The sequence below is a fragment of the Ascaphus truei genome, chromosome 5, assembly GCF_040206685.1.
Source record: "Ascaphus truei isolate aAscTru1 chromosome 5, aAscTru1.hap1, whole genome shotgun sequence".
NCBI classification, from domain to species: domain Eukaryota; kingdom Metazoa; phylum Chordata; class Amphibia; order Anura; family Ascaphidae; genus Ascaphus; species Ascaphus truei.
Window position 1 is genome coordinate 97,520,110 of NC_134487.1, and position 15,276 is coordinate 97,535,385.

Here is a 15,276-nt window from a genome sequence, read left to right on the forward strand (position 1 = left end):
ACCTTGCCCCTAACTGGGCTATACCTTCTTAGCAATGTAGAATATGGGGAATGACCCCCTAGGTATACCAAGGCTACTAGCCAGGCTGTGATTTATACCAGTCCATAAGTCATGGAGAAAGACACCACTCTTCTAAGGATAATGAAATAAAAGCTATATAAGCTTATCCGGACTAAAACAGGGTTGTGGGCTAGGAGGTATACTCCGGTAGAAGTACAGAAAGGCACCTCCAGGGAGGTGCCTCAAGGTAAGTCAATGTATCCGGTGTCCGTCGGCCTCACCTCCACCCTGTGTCCAACGATGTCGCAATTCAGCTGGTCAGTACTCACGGAATATGTATCAGTCTGCCTGTAACGCTGATGTGTGAGCAGCTTCTGTCCCGGCTGCTCGTGGTGTCGGCGTGCTCCAGCCGGAAGTGACGTTAGGATAGGAAAAAACAGTAACAGCGGTCACAGCTACTCCAACCAGCCAACGCATTGAAAAAATAAAAAAAACTTTATTGAATACAAACAGTGAACATCAGCAGCAACTGCTGCTGATGTTCACTGTTTGTATTCAATAAAGTTTTTTATTTTTTCAATGCGTTGGCTGGTTGGAGTAGCTGTGACCGCTGTTACTGTTTTTTCCTCTCCTATACCTTCTTAGCCCCTACTGGGCTATAACCTTCTTAGCCCCTTCCTAACCCCGTGTCCAAAGAGTCCAAGCCCACCCAAGTGTGTGAACAGGCCTGTCACATGTGAGGAGCAAGGTAAAGTTGGTGCACGTGTGGAAGGTTGTAAATACCTGCCCAGGTGTCCCTGCACCTGGGTGTCTCGCAAAGGGGCTACCGGCACCGCTTGGTCCAGCGCTGATCTGTACCTCCGCATGGGATGGGGTCCCGCCGGACGTCCCACCGTAAGGACAGTCTCTGGATCAGCAACACAGCTTCCAGGAACATGCAGCAAAGCCTTTCACTGGGTCCCTGCACTAAGGAACGACACAAGGTCTCTCCCTGCTTTAAGGAAATGCACAGGGTTTCTCCCTGCTTTAAGGAACTGCACAGGGTCTCTCCCTGCTCTAAGGAACTGCACAGCTGAAGGGGCACAGAGTCCTTACCTAAGGGCCTGTCCCTATGAACACCCACCCTCACTAGTGGGGAGTCAGGGCCTCCGCTCTAGCCTGGGGATTCTAGCCTAGGGCAGAAGCTCGCAGCTCTCTGCCCCCCTTCCTTCCCCCACTGTCTCCTTAGCCTGACTGACTCATGTGCTTCACAGTCTGCTTCCTGACTCTGCACACAACAATGTATCCTTCTCCAGCAGGAGAAGTTGCAAGCTCTATTGGCTGCCTGGCTGCCTGTGACCAAGGTGAAAGGGCAGTCCCCAGAGGCTGCTGGGAATTGTAGTCCTTTATGGCCCTCTTTAACATTGGGGCCGCGTGCGCGCACTATAATGGCCGCCGCTACTCTCCATGGAGCCTGTGCAAACCTGTAATGGCCGCCGCATCGCCCTAACTGCGCATGCGCGACTTCTAGGGGTCCCTGCACTATGGAGCGCCTCTTGTGCCAGTTCTCCCACAATAAAATGGCCACCGCGTCGCATCTGCGCGAGCCTCCGCGCCCGCGCGGACATAAAGATGACGGCACCCTGCCTCCGATGCACCGGGAGACGCGCTCGCCCCCGCAACTGCCTTCTCACTGGTGAAGGTAAGGGGAAGAGGAGAGCCAAAGGGGACCTGGCAACACATACATATACATGTACAAATATATATAGCCACACGTAGGGTTAAACACCAAGCTCCAGCCTTAGGGTAGTGCCCCTAGTTAGAAGAAGCATAGTGTAAGTCCATCAGCATGGGTAGCCAGGCATGAACCTAGTTTGCATCCAAGAAGCTGACCCACAAGGAGAACTGGGAGTCATAGAACTGTGAGCTGAAGGGAATCTGAGGGAAGAGGTCACTGGTGGTCTCTTGCACCACAGAACATCTGCCTACCCCAGACTGTTCCTCAGCCATCTACCATTCTTCATATGCCTTGTATGTCACTGCCCTATTAGGTGGGAGCTCCAGACCCTCTCTCTTATCCCCTATCCCTTATCGCTGTATAAGATTAATTTTGTATCATTTTTAGTGTTTGTGGCAAATGCTTCCCTGTGCTGTCCTTCCCACACCTGAGATTACATCAGCATGTCGTAGTGGTCGCATTGTGATTTATTTTGAATATACTGAATTTTATATTATATTTCAAGAAATTTGCTTTTCCCTTACTCAGGTCTAACTTGAGGAGGTTTTGTCCCGAAAGCTTGTCAATATAAAGTGTTTAATTAGGCATTTAGTATCACAAATTATTGTTCATTTGCTTAAGTATAAATATATATATATATATATATATAAATATATATATATATATATATATATATATATATATATATATATATATATATATATATATATACACACACACACACACACACACACACACACACACACACACACACACACACACACACACACACACTGTACACAAACATAATACAGTATGTAAATACTTTTTAGACAGGAGTTTTTATATCCTGAGCCCCACCTTGTCCTAAAAGGTAATAAATAATATATTTGTGTATATTTTATAGATACAATTAAGCGGTAGCCCTTTTAATATTTACAAATCAAAATGTTCATTTTATTCTCAATTCTGTTTTACTTTACACGTTGGCTGGAAAAATAATGTAACATCAACAATGTTGTCAGAAAAACATTTCTTAATCATTCTTCATATCAACAAGTTAATGCAAAGCTGTGACAATACCGGAGTACAATATAACACAGTAGTTTCTAAAAATGTTTAGCAGTGAATATGGTGCATAACTTTGCTTATGAAGTACAGTCTGATATGTTCTAGTTGCATTGTCTATAAAAATAGAAATAATAGTCCGTGAAGAGTATCCCACCAAAGTTTGGATCTGTTGAGCAATTTGCAAGATCCTAGAGAGAGAGAGAGAAATAAGATTATCTGAATCACAAATATGAGGTTTATGCTAAAATCTCTTTGCAAACTAAAAAAACACAAACTTACCGGAGTAGCTACACGGAAATGATATGCACTGTCATACAGCCGAGCTACTGGGAGAATCCAGAGATGCTGCAATCCCTGCATGTGATCAAAAGAGAGAACATAATCAGAGTTGGTAATGAATACTGTGCAAGAGCCCAACAGCTGGGTGGTCTGTGAATGTGGATTACAGCTGTCAAGGTCCAAAGGCAAAGATGAGTAAGGCCTTGGCCATGTTTGGCGCTTGCTGGCGGAAGCGTGCTGACGCGCGCTCCCGCTCAGCACTGAGCCCCTACAGCCGCAATTAGAGCGGCTTTAGTAGGGGCTCACCTGCGCTTCCGTGCGCTTGCGGAAGCACAGGTCTTAGAGGAATTTAAAATTCCCCCGCTTGCCGGCGAGACAGGCCGTGACGTCACTGGCCCGCCCCCAGCCAGTGATGCACCCGCCCCCGGACGGTCTGTCCCCCTTCTGCCCCGATCCATGTCTCCTGTGTGTGTGTGTGTGTCTGTGTGCATGTGCGTGTGTGCGCATGTGTGTATGTGTGCGTGTATGTATGTGTGTGTGTGTGCGCATGTGTGTGTGCGCATGTGCGTGTGCGCATGTGCGTGTGTATGCATGTGTGTGTGTGCGCATGTGCGTGTGTATGCATGCATGTGTGTATGCATGTGTGTGTGCCTTTGTGTGTGTGTGTATGCATGTGTGTGTATGTGTATGCATGTGTGTGTGTGTGTATGTATGTATGTGTGTGTGTGCATGTGCGTGTGCATTGTGTGTGTGTGTATGTGTATGCATGTGTGTGTGTGTGTGTATGCATGTGTATGCATGTGTGTGTATGTATGTGTGTGTATGTATGTGTGTGCATGTATGTGTGTGCATGTGTGTGTGCATGTGTGTGTGTGCATGTGTGTGTGTGCGTGTATGTGTATGCATGTGTGTGTATGTGTATGCATGTGTGTGTATGTGTATGCATGTGTGTGTATGTGTATGCATGTGTGTGTGTGTGTGTGTGTATGCATGTGTGTGTGTGTGTGTGTGTGTGTGTGTGTGTGTGTATATATATATGCATGTGCGCGCGCGCGTGCGTGCGTGAATATATTTATCAAAGTTGCACAATGTTAATAAATAATTTATTCTCACAACATGTCTTTTTTTTTAAATTTTTAAAATATTATATAATACACACACACACACGCACGCACGCACGCACGCACGCACACACACACACACACACACACACGTTCCCCAGTGACACACAATCACACAGACCACTTCAAATTGACACACACACACTGACAGCTACCAAGTGACACACACGCACAGTGATACCCGCCTCCCAAGCGCTTGCTGTCTCCTCTGTCAGGACAGCAAAAAGCTCCTGGTAGAGCGAGCGGCAGCAAGCGAGAGCGAGCAGCAGCACCTAAGCGCTTACTATGTCCCAGGGCTAAGATTTGGTGACCCTGGGCTATAAGAAGTATTATTTCTGCAGGAGATCTGACTGCAGAGAGTCCAAAATGCTAGTAACTCCATAGTACATGGAAGACGTTCTACAGAGTGGAGAGAAGCATTGCCAAAATCCTGCTTTTCCATTGGACCTTACTGCTGCTACCGTGTTTAGCAAATAATAGATAACATGAAAGAAAAAAGGGAGAAGCTTGGATTAGAGACAGTGAGACAGGAAGAAAATGGTACAGGGGTGGAAGACAGTGAGGTTATTTAATAAAGTTTCTGAGATGCAAGACCAGTGCAAAGATTTCACCAGATTTATCTAAGGAAAAGGTTCAATGGAAGGAAGAAAAGAAGGACGGCAGGAAGAAAAGAAGGACGGAAGGACGGAAGGAATTAAAGAAGGACGGAAGGAAGAATAGAAGTACGGCAGGAAGAAAAGAAGGACGGCAGGAAGAAAAGAAGGACGGCAGGAAGAAAAGAAGGACGGCAGGAAGAAAAGAAGGACTGCAGGAAGAAAAGAAGGACGGAAGGACGGAAGGAATTAAAGAAGGACGGCAGGAAGAAAAGAAGGAAGGATGGAAGGAAGAAAAGGAGGAAGGATGGAAGGAAGAAAAGAAGGACGGCAGGAAGAAAGGAAGGACGGCGGGAAGAAAAGAAGGACGGAGGGAAGAAAAGAAGGACGGAGGGAAGAAAAGGAGGACGGAAGGAAGAAAAGGAGGATGGAAGGAAGAAAAGAAGGATGGCAGGAAGAAAAGAAGGATGGCAGGAAGAAAAGAAGGATGGCAGGAAGAAAAGAAGGATGGCAGGAAGAAAAGAAGGATGGCAGGAAGAAAAGGAGGATGGAAGGAAGAGTGGAAGAAATTATAGGAGGGAGACCTGTGGAAATGTATTATTGTTTTACACATTGATGGTTATAGCAAAGCTTTCTTCCATAGCAGATTCTATATAAATGTAGGCCTTGTGCTGTGTGCCCTTTTCCATGCTCAATGAAAGCGAGGGGGAGATTTAATATATTGCGCGTTTTGGTCTATAAGCCATCAAACTGCTAACTGGAGGTGGGCAAAACTCTAAACAAGATTTTATATCTGCACCGAGTCAGATCATGACACAGAAAAAATGAAATAGAAAATATTTTTAGACTGGGAATTAGGCATATTTGTTTGATGTACATATACTGAACAAAATCTGACTGGCGACAGCCAAGGTTTTTGGGAGCTGGGAATATTTCTTCATTTGAAGACAACAGGAGTTATCCCTGCAGTGACTGAAGCTGGCAAACCACAGCTCCTTTCAGTATTGTTTCAGTTCTACTACTAGAGAACAAATCAGAGAGGCTTGTGCAGATACAACGGCAGCGTGATGACTACGGAGAGAGACTTGTTTCTAGTCCATAAATCAGCAATGAAAATGTTATCTGTATTGTCAGCAAAATGAGATGGTACTGCAAGATATCAATACGTACCAGAATCCAAACATCATCAACATCATCAAACTCTCAGACAAGGGGGGTAATGTGGTGATTATGGACAGGGAGGCTTACGCACAGGAATGCACGCACTTACTATCAGAGAAAAAGTGCTGCAAAACCCTAACATGAGACCCAACACAGTCTTTCAAAAAAGAACTGCTGAACATACGTAATGAGGGCTTAATTAGCAAAGTGATTACTAAAAAAGAATTTGACTTCATTATGAATAAAAATCCACAAATTGCCACTTTTTACCATCTACCCAAAATACATAAAGGGAAAATACTACCACCGGGCAGACCGATGGTTTCGGGGATCGGCAATCTGACATCTAATGCAAGCAAATATCTAGATACAGATTTTTATTTTCTATATGAATTTAAGCACAATTCAATATGAATGGCCTATGAAGGGATATTGAGACCATGGGATATTAAATTTCCCACCCAACTGATGTCCTCCATGAGTGCAAACTATAAGGGATTTTTTTTGGCTGATTTTTCTCAATCAACCATTTTTTGTACCGATACTCATTATCTTCCCTTTATGCACCATGTGAATATTATCCATTATACATTTATGCAGTATTTGGTTGAGCGGCAGGTATATTTCTTGTATACATCAGCTTTCTACATCTGTATGAAGAACTATAATGTTGGTCCATCCGAATGTCTCACAACTTGCAATAAATGTACCATTTTTCCAGGACCCATACAGCTACAGCTTTGAACTACAAACATAGGCATACAAGTCAAACTGTAAAGAGCTTTATAACAAATATTTGAAAAACGGAAAGTAATTGCAGTCTATCTAATAATTCTAAAAATAAAAAAAAGTTACTTTTCAGACTAGGCATAATAATAAAGGAAACATCTCCTGCCCAGAATAAGAGTGCAGTCTTGAATCTCTGTCTCACAGTAGATGGAAGAAAATAATTAAGTCATGATTTACTTTGCAGGGAGTGGCTCAGTGAGTAATGACACTTAATGGCACTGAGAGTTTGATGCAGTGGAGCCTGGTTCAATTCCCGGTGTCGGCTCCTTGTGACCTTGGGCAAGTCACTTTATCTCCCTGTGCCTCAGGCACCAAAAACATAGATTGTAAGCTCCACGGGGCAGGGAGCTGTGCCTGCAAAATGTCTCTGTAAAGCGCTGCGTACAACTAGCAGCGCTATACAAGAACATGCTATTAATTAATTAGTATCTGTTAAAGCACAAAATAACACCTGTGTTGTGTCCTTATCCACTCTTTTCAATAGCACAACTGTTAAATAACATGCTAGCGGTAATGCAACGGCATTGTGTTAATGTGTGCAATAACGCCTGCTACATCTGTAGAACAGGCAACTACATTAAATATGTGGTTAAGTAGCTCTTTGGATGATCCAAAGGTCCAACGCCACATTTCTAAATGGCAAACTGAATCTATAAATGGCCATATACTGTAGGACAGACTCACATGCCCCTATTTAGCATACCTTAAAACCCTCTTCCCCTTGCTCTGGAAGGTTTCAGTGAATGCAGCTGAAATGTTTCAGAACAAGGGGAACGGCTTCACAGCATACAGCATCGGAGTTCCAGTCTTCTATTGGTCTGATCTGCTCTATAACTATCCAAATGAAGATTCTACCTCTCTTCTGAAATGGAACTTGCTCAGGGTCGTATTAGTCAAATAGCTAGTATGGTGGCGATTCCTAATTCTTTGCACCATGTCTTGTTGGGAAAGGAACACAGAAGCAAATAAAGACTCTATAAATGAGCACAGGTTGTGTTGAAATTAACTACTATCAACCCTGGTCCCTACAGTAAATGAAATATGCAGTGAGAGCTTCTATAGATGGCATAGTGAATTATAAGTTTTTGACCGATTATAGGGCGACCCTCTAATATTGGTTGCCAGGTGTCTGGTTTTAACCCGGACAGGCCGGTAATTCTGATGCCTGTCCGGTATAAACTTGGAGGTAATTACCATTGGTGCGTTGGCAAACGCGAGGGCGGCGGAGGCAGTGGCAAGTACGAGGGCGCCAAGCGCGAGCGTGGCTGGAAGCGCTGTGCTGAGACTGGAGGGCGGGCCGTGGATGGTGGCTGGGCGCTGTCAGGAGGACTCGTGTCATGTGCTGTCCCTGAGAGTGAGTGCAGCCAATCAGAGGACAGAGGGGTTGGGGGGGGAGGGGGCGAAGCCCACACCCCGGTAGCCCAGAGACAGGTTCGGTGATGTCTGCGTCCTGCCAGGAAATAAGGTATGGACAAAATATGGGGGGAGGAGGATAAGATGATGATGGAAGCCAGCCTGGGGAGATGAGATGATGATGATGGGGAGCCAGGATGAGATGATGATGGGGGGGAATAAGATGATATGGGGGGGCGTGTCCACTGCCCCCCCTCCGCAGCCACCGGGCCCGACTTGAAACCATTCCCAAGGTAAGTCTGAGTTTTATATGTATTGGGAAGGTGGGGGTATTTTGTATATGTATTGGGAAGGTGGGGGTATTTTGTATATGTATTGGGGAGGTGGGGGTATATTTTATATGTATTGGGGAGGTGGGGGTATTTTGTATATGTATTGGGAAGGTGGTAATAATTTTTTAGATGTATTGGGGAGGTGGGGGTATTTTTTATATGTATTTGGGGGCGTGGGTATATTTGTTATATGTATTTGGGGGGCATGAGGGTATTTTTTATATGTATTCGGGGAGGGAGTCGCATCTGTTACCATTGTGTCCAGTATTTTTGGACAAGCCACCTGGCAACCCTAGAAGGAGCTGGAAAGAAAACTGTGTACGCTCACACACTCACTCTGTCTCTGTGTGTCTGTCTCTCTGTTTGAGCTTCCTGCCAAGAGCAACATGGCTGCCTCGGGCACCCATGGTGGGCTTCCTTCATTTTACCCTCCTTCCTCTAACATCAGATTGCCGATTGACCCACAAACTGGGCAGGCCCGATTATAAGGCGAGTGTGTACTTTTCAACGTAAACTTATTCTAAAAAAAAAATAAAAAAAATAAGTTGTGTGTGCTGAGCACGCGCATTGTAAGTGAAACTTCTTTGTGTTTTGTCACAGAAATGGTATTTTGCGATGGAGATGTTTTGAATTCCATGAAAGAGATTTGAGAGTTTAATTTATTTTATTTATTTTTGTGTTGAAATTTCCATACTATCACTTGGAATACATGATATAATTAATTTATGATAACTAAAGTAAGATACATATATTTAGGATTTTAAAGTATCTAAATGCTGTTTCTCTCAAAAAGTCTTTAATTCAATGTAAATCATAAAAATCAACACAATTTCATCGACAAAACGCTAAGAAGTTTGACTTACAACACAATTTGCTTTTTATGTACAGACCTACAGTACCACCATTTTTAACCTTTACACACCAACAGTTCCTTTTTAATAAAAAGGGGATTTATAAAAGAGAAACTGTGTCCTTATGTTTAATACATTTTTTTATTTCATTCAATCTGTGACAGTACAAACACACAATCCCTGCAATCCGTGAGAGTACCACGGATTTTACTAAGCCACTCTGACTGGTGATCTCAGTTTATCTTTCCTGGTAAAATATTTGATCAACAAATATATCAATTAATGCCAGTTTACATAAAGACAACGGATGAGATAAGGCGGTGCAGCTGCCTTGTGAAAAAGATGCACACTGGGACTGGACTCAGGTAAGTGCAAAAGCTTTAATGGCACATGACAGCAAAAAGATCCACTCTTACGCGTTTCGCACGGGAGAACGCGCTTTATCAAAGAGTAAAGATAACATTCGTTTCTTGATTTATATTTCACGTTTAATGACTAATAATGCCTTTCACTGCCCAAAACCCTGCAATGCAGTCTAGTTCCTTTTGTCATTTTGAGCATTGCAAAATCTTTTCGTAATGTGAAAAGCACTCTAACTTCCTATTCATAGAGAATGTCTTGATAAATATATTGTGTGCATGATGAACATCAGGCTCCATATAATAGGTAGGTGGGAGGGTGGGGGTGGTGTGTGTGTCTGTGTCCCTTGTGTGCATGCGCAGTCCTGCTAACCCTTGTGCGCATGCGCAGTCCTGCTGACCCTTGTGCGCATGCGCAGTCCTGCTAACCCTTGTGCGCATGCGCAGTCCTGCTGACCCTTGTGCACATGCGCAGTCCTGCTGACCCTTGTGCACATGCGCAGAGTCCCACAGACCCTTGTGCGCATGCGCAGAGTCCAGCGGAGGTGGAGAAGGGCAGTATTGCACATACGTAATGGACAATATCGGCTTCTATGCATGCGTAGTGTGGCCTGCAACCGCTCATTTTGCGCATGCGCTGCCTACAACCTCCGTGCGGCCTGGAGCTTTGAGGTATGTGCATGCACAGGTGCGCGCCCATCTGTAGAATGACGTCTTTTCCGTCACGCTTTCTCGTTACAACACAAGTGATTTTTCCTAACAAAACTCTGTAGGTGCCAGCAAAGACATTTCACTTCAAAAATATCGCCTTATAATCGAGCAATATACCGGTATATTTGTATATAGTGCTGGCATATTATGCTCTACATAAAATGAAAGGAATTATGAAGTCTGGTCTGCGAGAGTTTGCAATCCAATGTTTGTGCCCAGACAGTGGTAAATAAAGATATTTGCCCAAGGTCAAAGGGCATGAATTTGGACCTCAATCTAGGTTCTCACACTTCATGGTCGATGTGATTATTATGCCACACCTTCTCTCTACAGGATAATCCCTCTACTAATCAAGAGCTGTTGAGTAATGGATGTCAGAGAGGTTTGGGAGCTGGGAAAGAGAGTCCTTTAAAGGTGCAATCCCACATAGCCAAAAACAACCTTTTGTACAGAATTTACCAGTCTATACTGGCTTACAAAATAAACCTAACCATGCTACTACTGTAGCAAAGGTGTGGACATCAATTAAAAGTTGCATTTCTCAAGGAGCTCTGAATGAGGAAGTGTTTGTCAATAAAGTGTTTCCTTTACCTTAGTCCAATAAAGATAGAGGCTGAGGAACATAGGAACTCTGGCTGAGCACTTCTCGAACATACTGTATCACGCAAAAGGGAGCAGCCAGAGGAAATCAAAACCCTCCCAAGTCTTATCTCCGGATGTTTCCACATTAACTCAGTGGTTCCCAATCTTTTTTACATTGTGCACCCCCTGCCTAGGAAAAATAGTTTTTCCGCAAACCCCTAATTAATAAATCTTTTTGCTTACTTATCAGACTTGCTAACAAAACTATTTGACCGATCCCAGACAATATAGTGTTCTGAACTAAAGAAGTGGAACACACGCTTAATAGCCCCAAACTGTACCTCAGTGTGTGCAGACAGCATGGGCGGTTTAGCTGTCAATTATTACAGGAGTTTCAAATTCACGTCCGCAATACCTTGCCGCTGTGGATGCAAAGCATTGTGGGGAGCGACTTTGGAAGTTCCTGCTATAATGACAGCTATACAACCCACACTAACGTGCAGTTTGGGCCTTTCTATGTGCGCAGTCCCCACACAGGCTCAGAAACCCACTGCTACTGCCTGTGATACGCCATTGCATATTTTGGGGCGAACCCCTTGGAGACACTCCTCGAACCTCTAGGGGTTCCCAAGCCCCTGGGAATCACTGCACTAATTAAAAAATATATTCTAAAATACTTCGATTTCAGTGAATTGGTCATTAATCACCCTGATATAACCCCTAACTGGCATTAGTTCCTATTGGTCTTAGCTTCCTAGGAGTAATTATCCCTTTAAGACTGTGAAGCCTGAATCTTTTTTTAAATGGCCATGACACGCCATTGGCAGCTTTGGGAGCACACTGTGCTTTCTAGCACAAATCAATATTTCATTGACAGCGACAAAGGAAGGAAAATGTAAAGCAGGTTTCTGAGAGGCAGATTAGTTAATGACAACACCATCTATTGACCAACAGTCCCAATATTCGGTGAAAATCTGTTTACCTAAAACTATCAATGCTAATAAGTGTTTTTTTTCACCACATGAGCTCTAAGCAACCTTATTCTCTATGCACTGTATACGGTGCATCATAGAGAGGGATTTCCATTAAATAGACGCAGCACTGCTATTCTGTTAGATTTGCTTGATTAGATCCTTTTTCCCCATTCTAATAATTTCGCACCATGACAGGATGACTAGACTATACTGGCAGCTGTGTCCCAACACCTGTGCCTGATCAGACACTCCCAAGCATTCGATTTTACCAATTTGAGTCCCATTTTGTATACCTACATATAAACATACATGGGAAAAGAAAAGACTACAATATTACACCCTGAAACAAATAAGAAAAAAATGAATAAATCAGTTTACTTCCAATCAGTGGCACATTTCCCATTAGGATCTGGGCGGCAAAATTTGACTGGCATATACTTTATCCGTGCTCTCCGGCCTATCGGACCTGATGAGAAGTCACAAGCTGTTCTACCTCCTTACCTGCCGCCCTCCTTCTACTTCTGAACCACCGCGTCAGACGTGACATCACGGCGTAACGGCGTAACGGCGTCTCGTTGACATTGGCAACGCGACGTCGCAGCGTCAAATGACGTCATGACGTCGCATTACCATGGCAATGCGACGCCGTGCAACGTCACGTTGGTGATGTCCGCAGCTTCATTTGACGCTGCGGTTCAGAAGGAGGAGGGGGCGGCAGCAACAGCTAAGTGCCGTGGGGCAGCGGATTTTCAAATCTGCAGCTGCTTCCAATATGATATCACAGTGCTCTGCCTTAAAACATGTGAGCCACAGCTTAACATACTGTAACATACTGTGCAGGGGTGAGCAAACTTTTTATGCCGAGCCCCCCTTTTCACCGATGACATTTCTCTGGCCCCCCTGCCTGATGTAATCAAAATCACATGAAAATAAAAAACCTTTATTAAACGGTATACAATGTAAATACAAATATGTCTAAATACTTATTTCAACAGCTCGCACTTGCAAAATTAGGCTGCGGGCATGGTCAGCGCTTAGCCGCTGACCCGCGCTGAGCCGCACTCACGCTTGCCAGTGAGCCCCTGCAGCCGCCATGAGAGCGGCTTTAGCAGGGGCTCGTGCATGCTTCCGCAGGTGTGCGGAGGCGTAGCAGTCAAATTTTTTTTAGTTTACGCGCTGAGGGGAGCGGAGGGCCAGTCACGTGAGCGGTTCGCCCAATGAGGGTGAACCAGCTCCGTGACGTCATTGGCCCGCCCATAGACACGCCCCCGGACAGCGCGCATAGTAAGGCCAGGGAAAGCACCTGCTTTCCTCAGCCTCCGCGCGCCTCTGCACGTGAGAAATGTCTATGAATATTAGCAGCCTTAGGCTGCGTCCACGCTGCCGCTGAGAGCGGTGACATCACCAACTTCCAAGCATGAGCACAACACGAGCGGGGGACATGGATCGGGGCTATTTTTGTGTGTGTTTGTGTGGCTGTGTGTGTGGCTGTGTGTGTGTATGCGCATTGACTGCTGCTGAGCGCGCTTCAAAGTCAATTTTGTTTGTCTCCCCAAGCGCCAAGCTTTGGAGAGAGTACGCCCCCCAGTTTGCGCACCGCTGCATTCAATCACAACACACACAATCACAACACAGACACAGCACACACACAATCACAACAAACACACACAACACACTCAATCACAACCAACACAGACACAACACACACAATAACAACACACAACACACACCACACACAATCACAACCAACACACACATTCAATCAATCACAACACACACACCACACACTCATATCACAACACAAACACAATCACAACCAACACAAACACAGACAACACACACAATCATAAGTCACACACTTTCACCTGTGGGAGGAAGTACTACTGTAGGCATGCTCCTGTCCCCCATGCTGCTGAAAACTGGGATGGGTAACACAGAAGGAGGAGGGGATGTCTGTGTGCAGGGAAGGAAAGCCCCGTCCCCGCAGCTAGCCACAGCACAGAGAAGCAGCAGCACAGATCTTTTGGCTGCCCGTGCACAGCTCTGCCCGCCCCCAGGTTTCCCCGCCCTCCTGCCTGCACCCCCCTTTTTGCACACCGCTGCTGTAGCATACTCTAACATACTGTACAAGGCTCAGAAGGTTTACAAACTTTCAGATCAAACTTTGAAATATCTAAAAAAAAAAAATTAAAAAAAAAAATGTACAGGGGCAAGCATTTTTCAGGGAGTAAGAAACACCAGGGGAACAGATCACGCTTTGGTGCGGATGCAGGGGTGGGGGGCGAGGGGGGATTGTAGGTTGGTGGATGTGGATCAAATTACTCTGATCAGCAGTTAACATTTGATTTGAGACCAAGCAGATCCCATATCCAGAGAAAATAAAAATAATACACCTAACAAGAAAAGAACTTGCCATGTTAATCATCAAGTCTGCTGTACTTTCTAATTCAATGCCATGTGTGCATTTGTCGTTTTACCTTATATTCTTTAGCTTGTACATTTTCCAAACTAAAGTGATTGAATAGCAGCCCCTTGGGCAGCAAATGGATCTGCTTGTATTGTAAATGACTATTCAACGCTGTGTCAGAATAGACGTAATACTGGCAGAGGTGAGATGTGCTGCGATGTGTTAGCTGACTACGGGGTGTCTACCAAATGGTTGTAGTCCATTCCCAAGCAACCATTTGTGAAATCCATATGCTAACCTGATTTCAACAGCTGTAGATAATGTAGCCTAGCACGATTAATGAGAATGAACCCTTCCCATGTTGTGCATGAAGATATGTTTCCCAGAACCCCTGGCTGCAGTGGATGCTAAGAGATAATGGTGAGAAGCAGGGCTGCAGACCTGTCTGAGACGTGTGAATGTGCTCACAAGTGATATTTTTTGTATGGTGAACTGGCAAAGCCAAGTAAAATAGCAAAAAGTGTGGGGTAAACTTCCTGTCGCTAGTAGAGCTGCTAGATAATTGAGGCTATAAGAAAAAGGAGTTGAAGCAGAAGCCACTAACCTGTGTTGTCTCTGGGGAATCTTCCCTTTTTTTCCTGTTGTAGGTGCCCTGGTTGCAGATATTTCCAAGAGTTATCTTACATTGGTAGACGATTAACGGCTCTGTTGTGCTGAAGGAACAAAACACATCACAAAACATTTCAAGCGCGCTTTACAAAATAACATGAACTGAAGTTGTTCGCATCACACATTCTGCATCCCTATTGACTTTGTGGAAAAACTAATAACATGATTCACTAATTTACAGAGTTGCCTAAAAAGAGCCAGTTCGCCACGAGTATTCAAGTTTCAATTATGTAGAACAGGACTGGGCAACTCCAGTTCTAAAGGGCCACCAACAGGTCAGGTTTCCAGGATTTCCCATGTATTCACTCTTTTGTATTTGTTAGCGTGC

General features: G+C 44.6%; 1 protein-coding gene across 2 annotated transcripts in view; it reads right to left on the reverse strand.

Annotated features, from left to right (window-relative positions):
* Positions 1 to 2,623: 2,623 nt before the first annotated feature.
* The window catches only part of MYRFL (myelin regulatory factor like), a 180,813-nt gene continuing 168,160 nt past the window's right edge, over positions 2,624 to 15,276 (reverse strand). For both annotated transcript variants that reach the window (XM_075600257.1, XM_075600258.1), the window contains 3 exons: positions 14,884 to 14,992; positions 3,047 to 3,121; positions 2,624 to 2,955 (listed from right to left, as the gene is read on the reverse strand). In XM_075600257.1, coding sequence (XP_075456372.1) covers positions 2,869 to 2,955; positions 3,047 to 3,121; positions 14,884 to 14,992 — 271 coding nt within the window. In that variant the 3' untranslated portion in view covers positions 2,624 to 2,868. The remainder of the gene's footprint in view (positions 2,956 to 3,046; positions 3,122 to 14,883; positions 14,993 to 15,276) is intronic.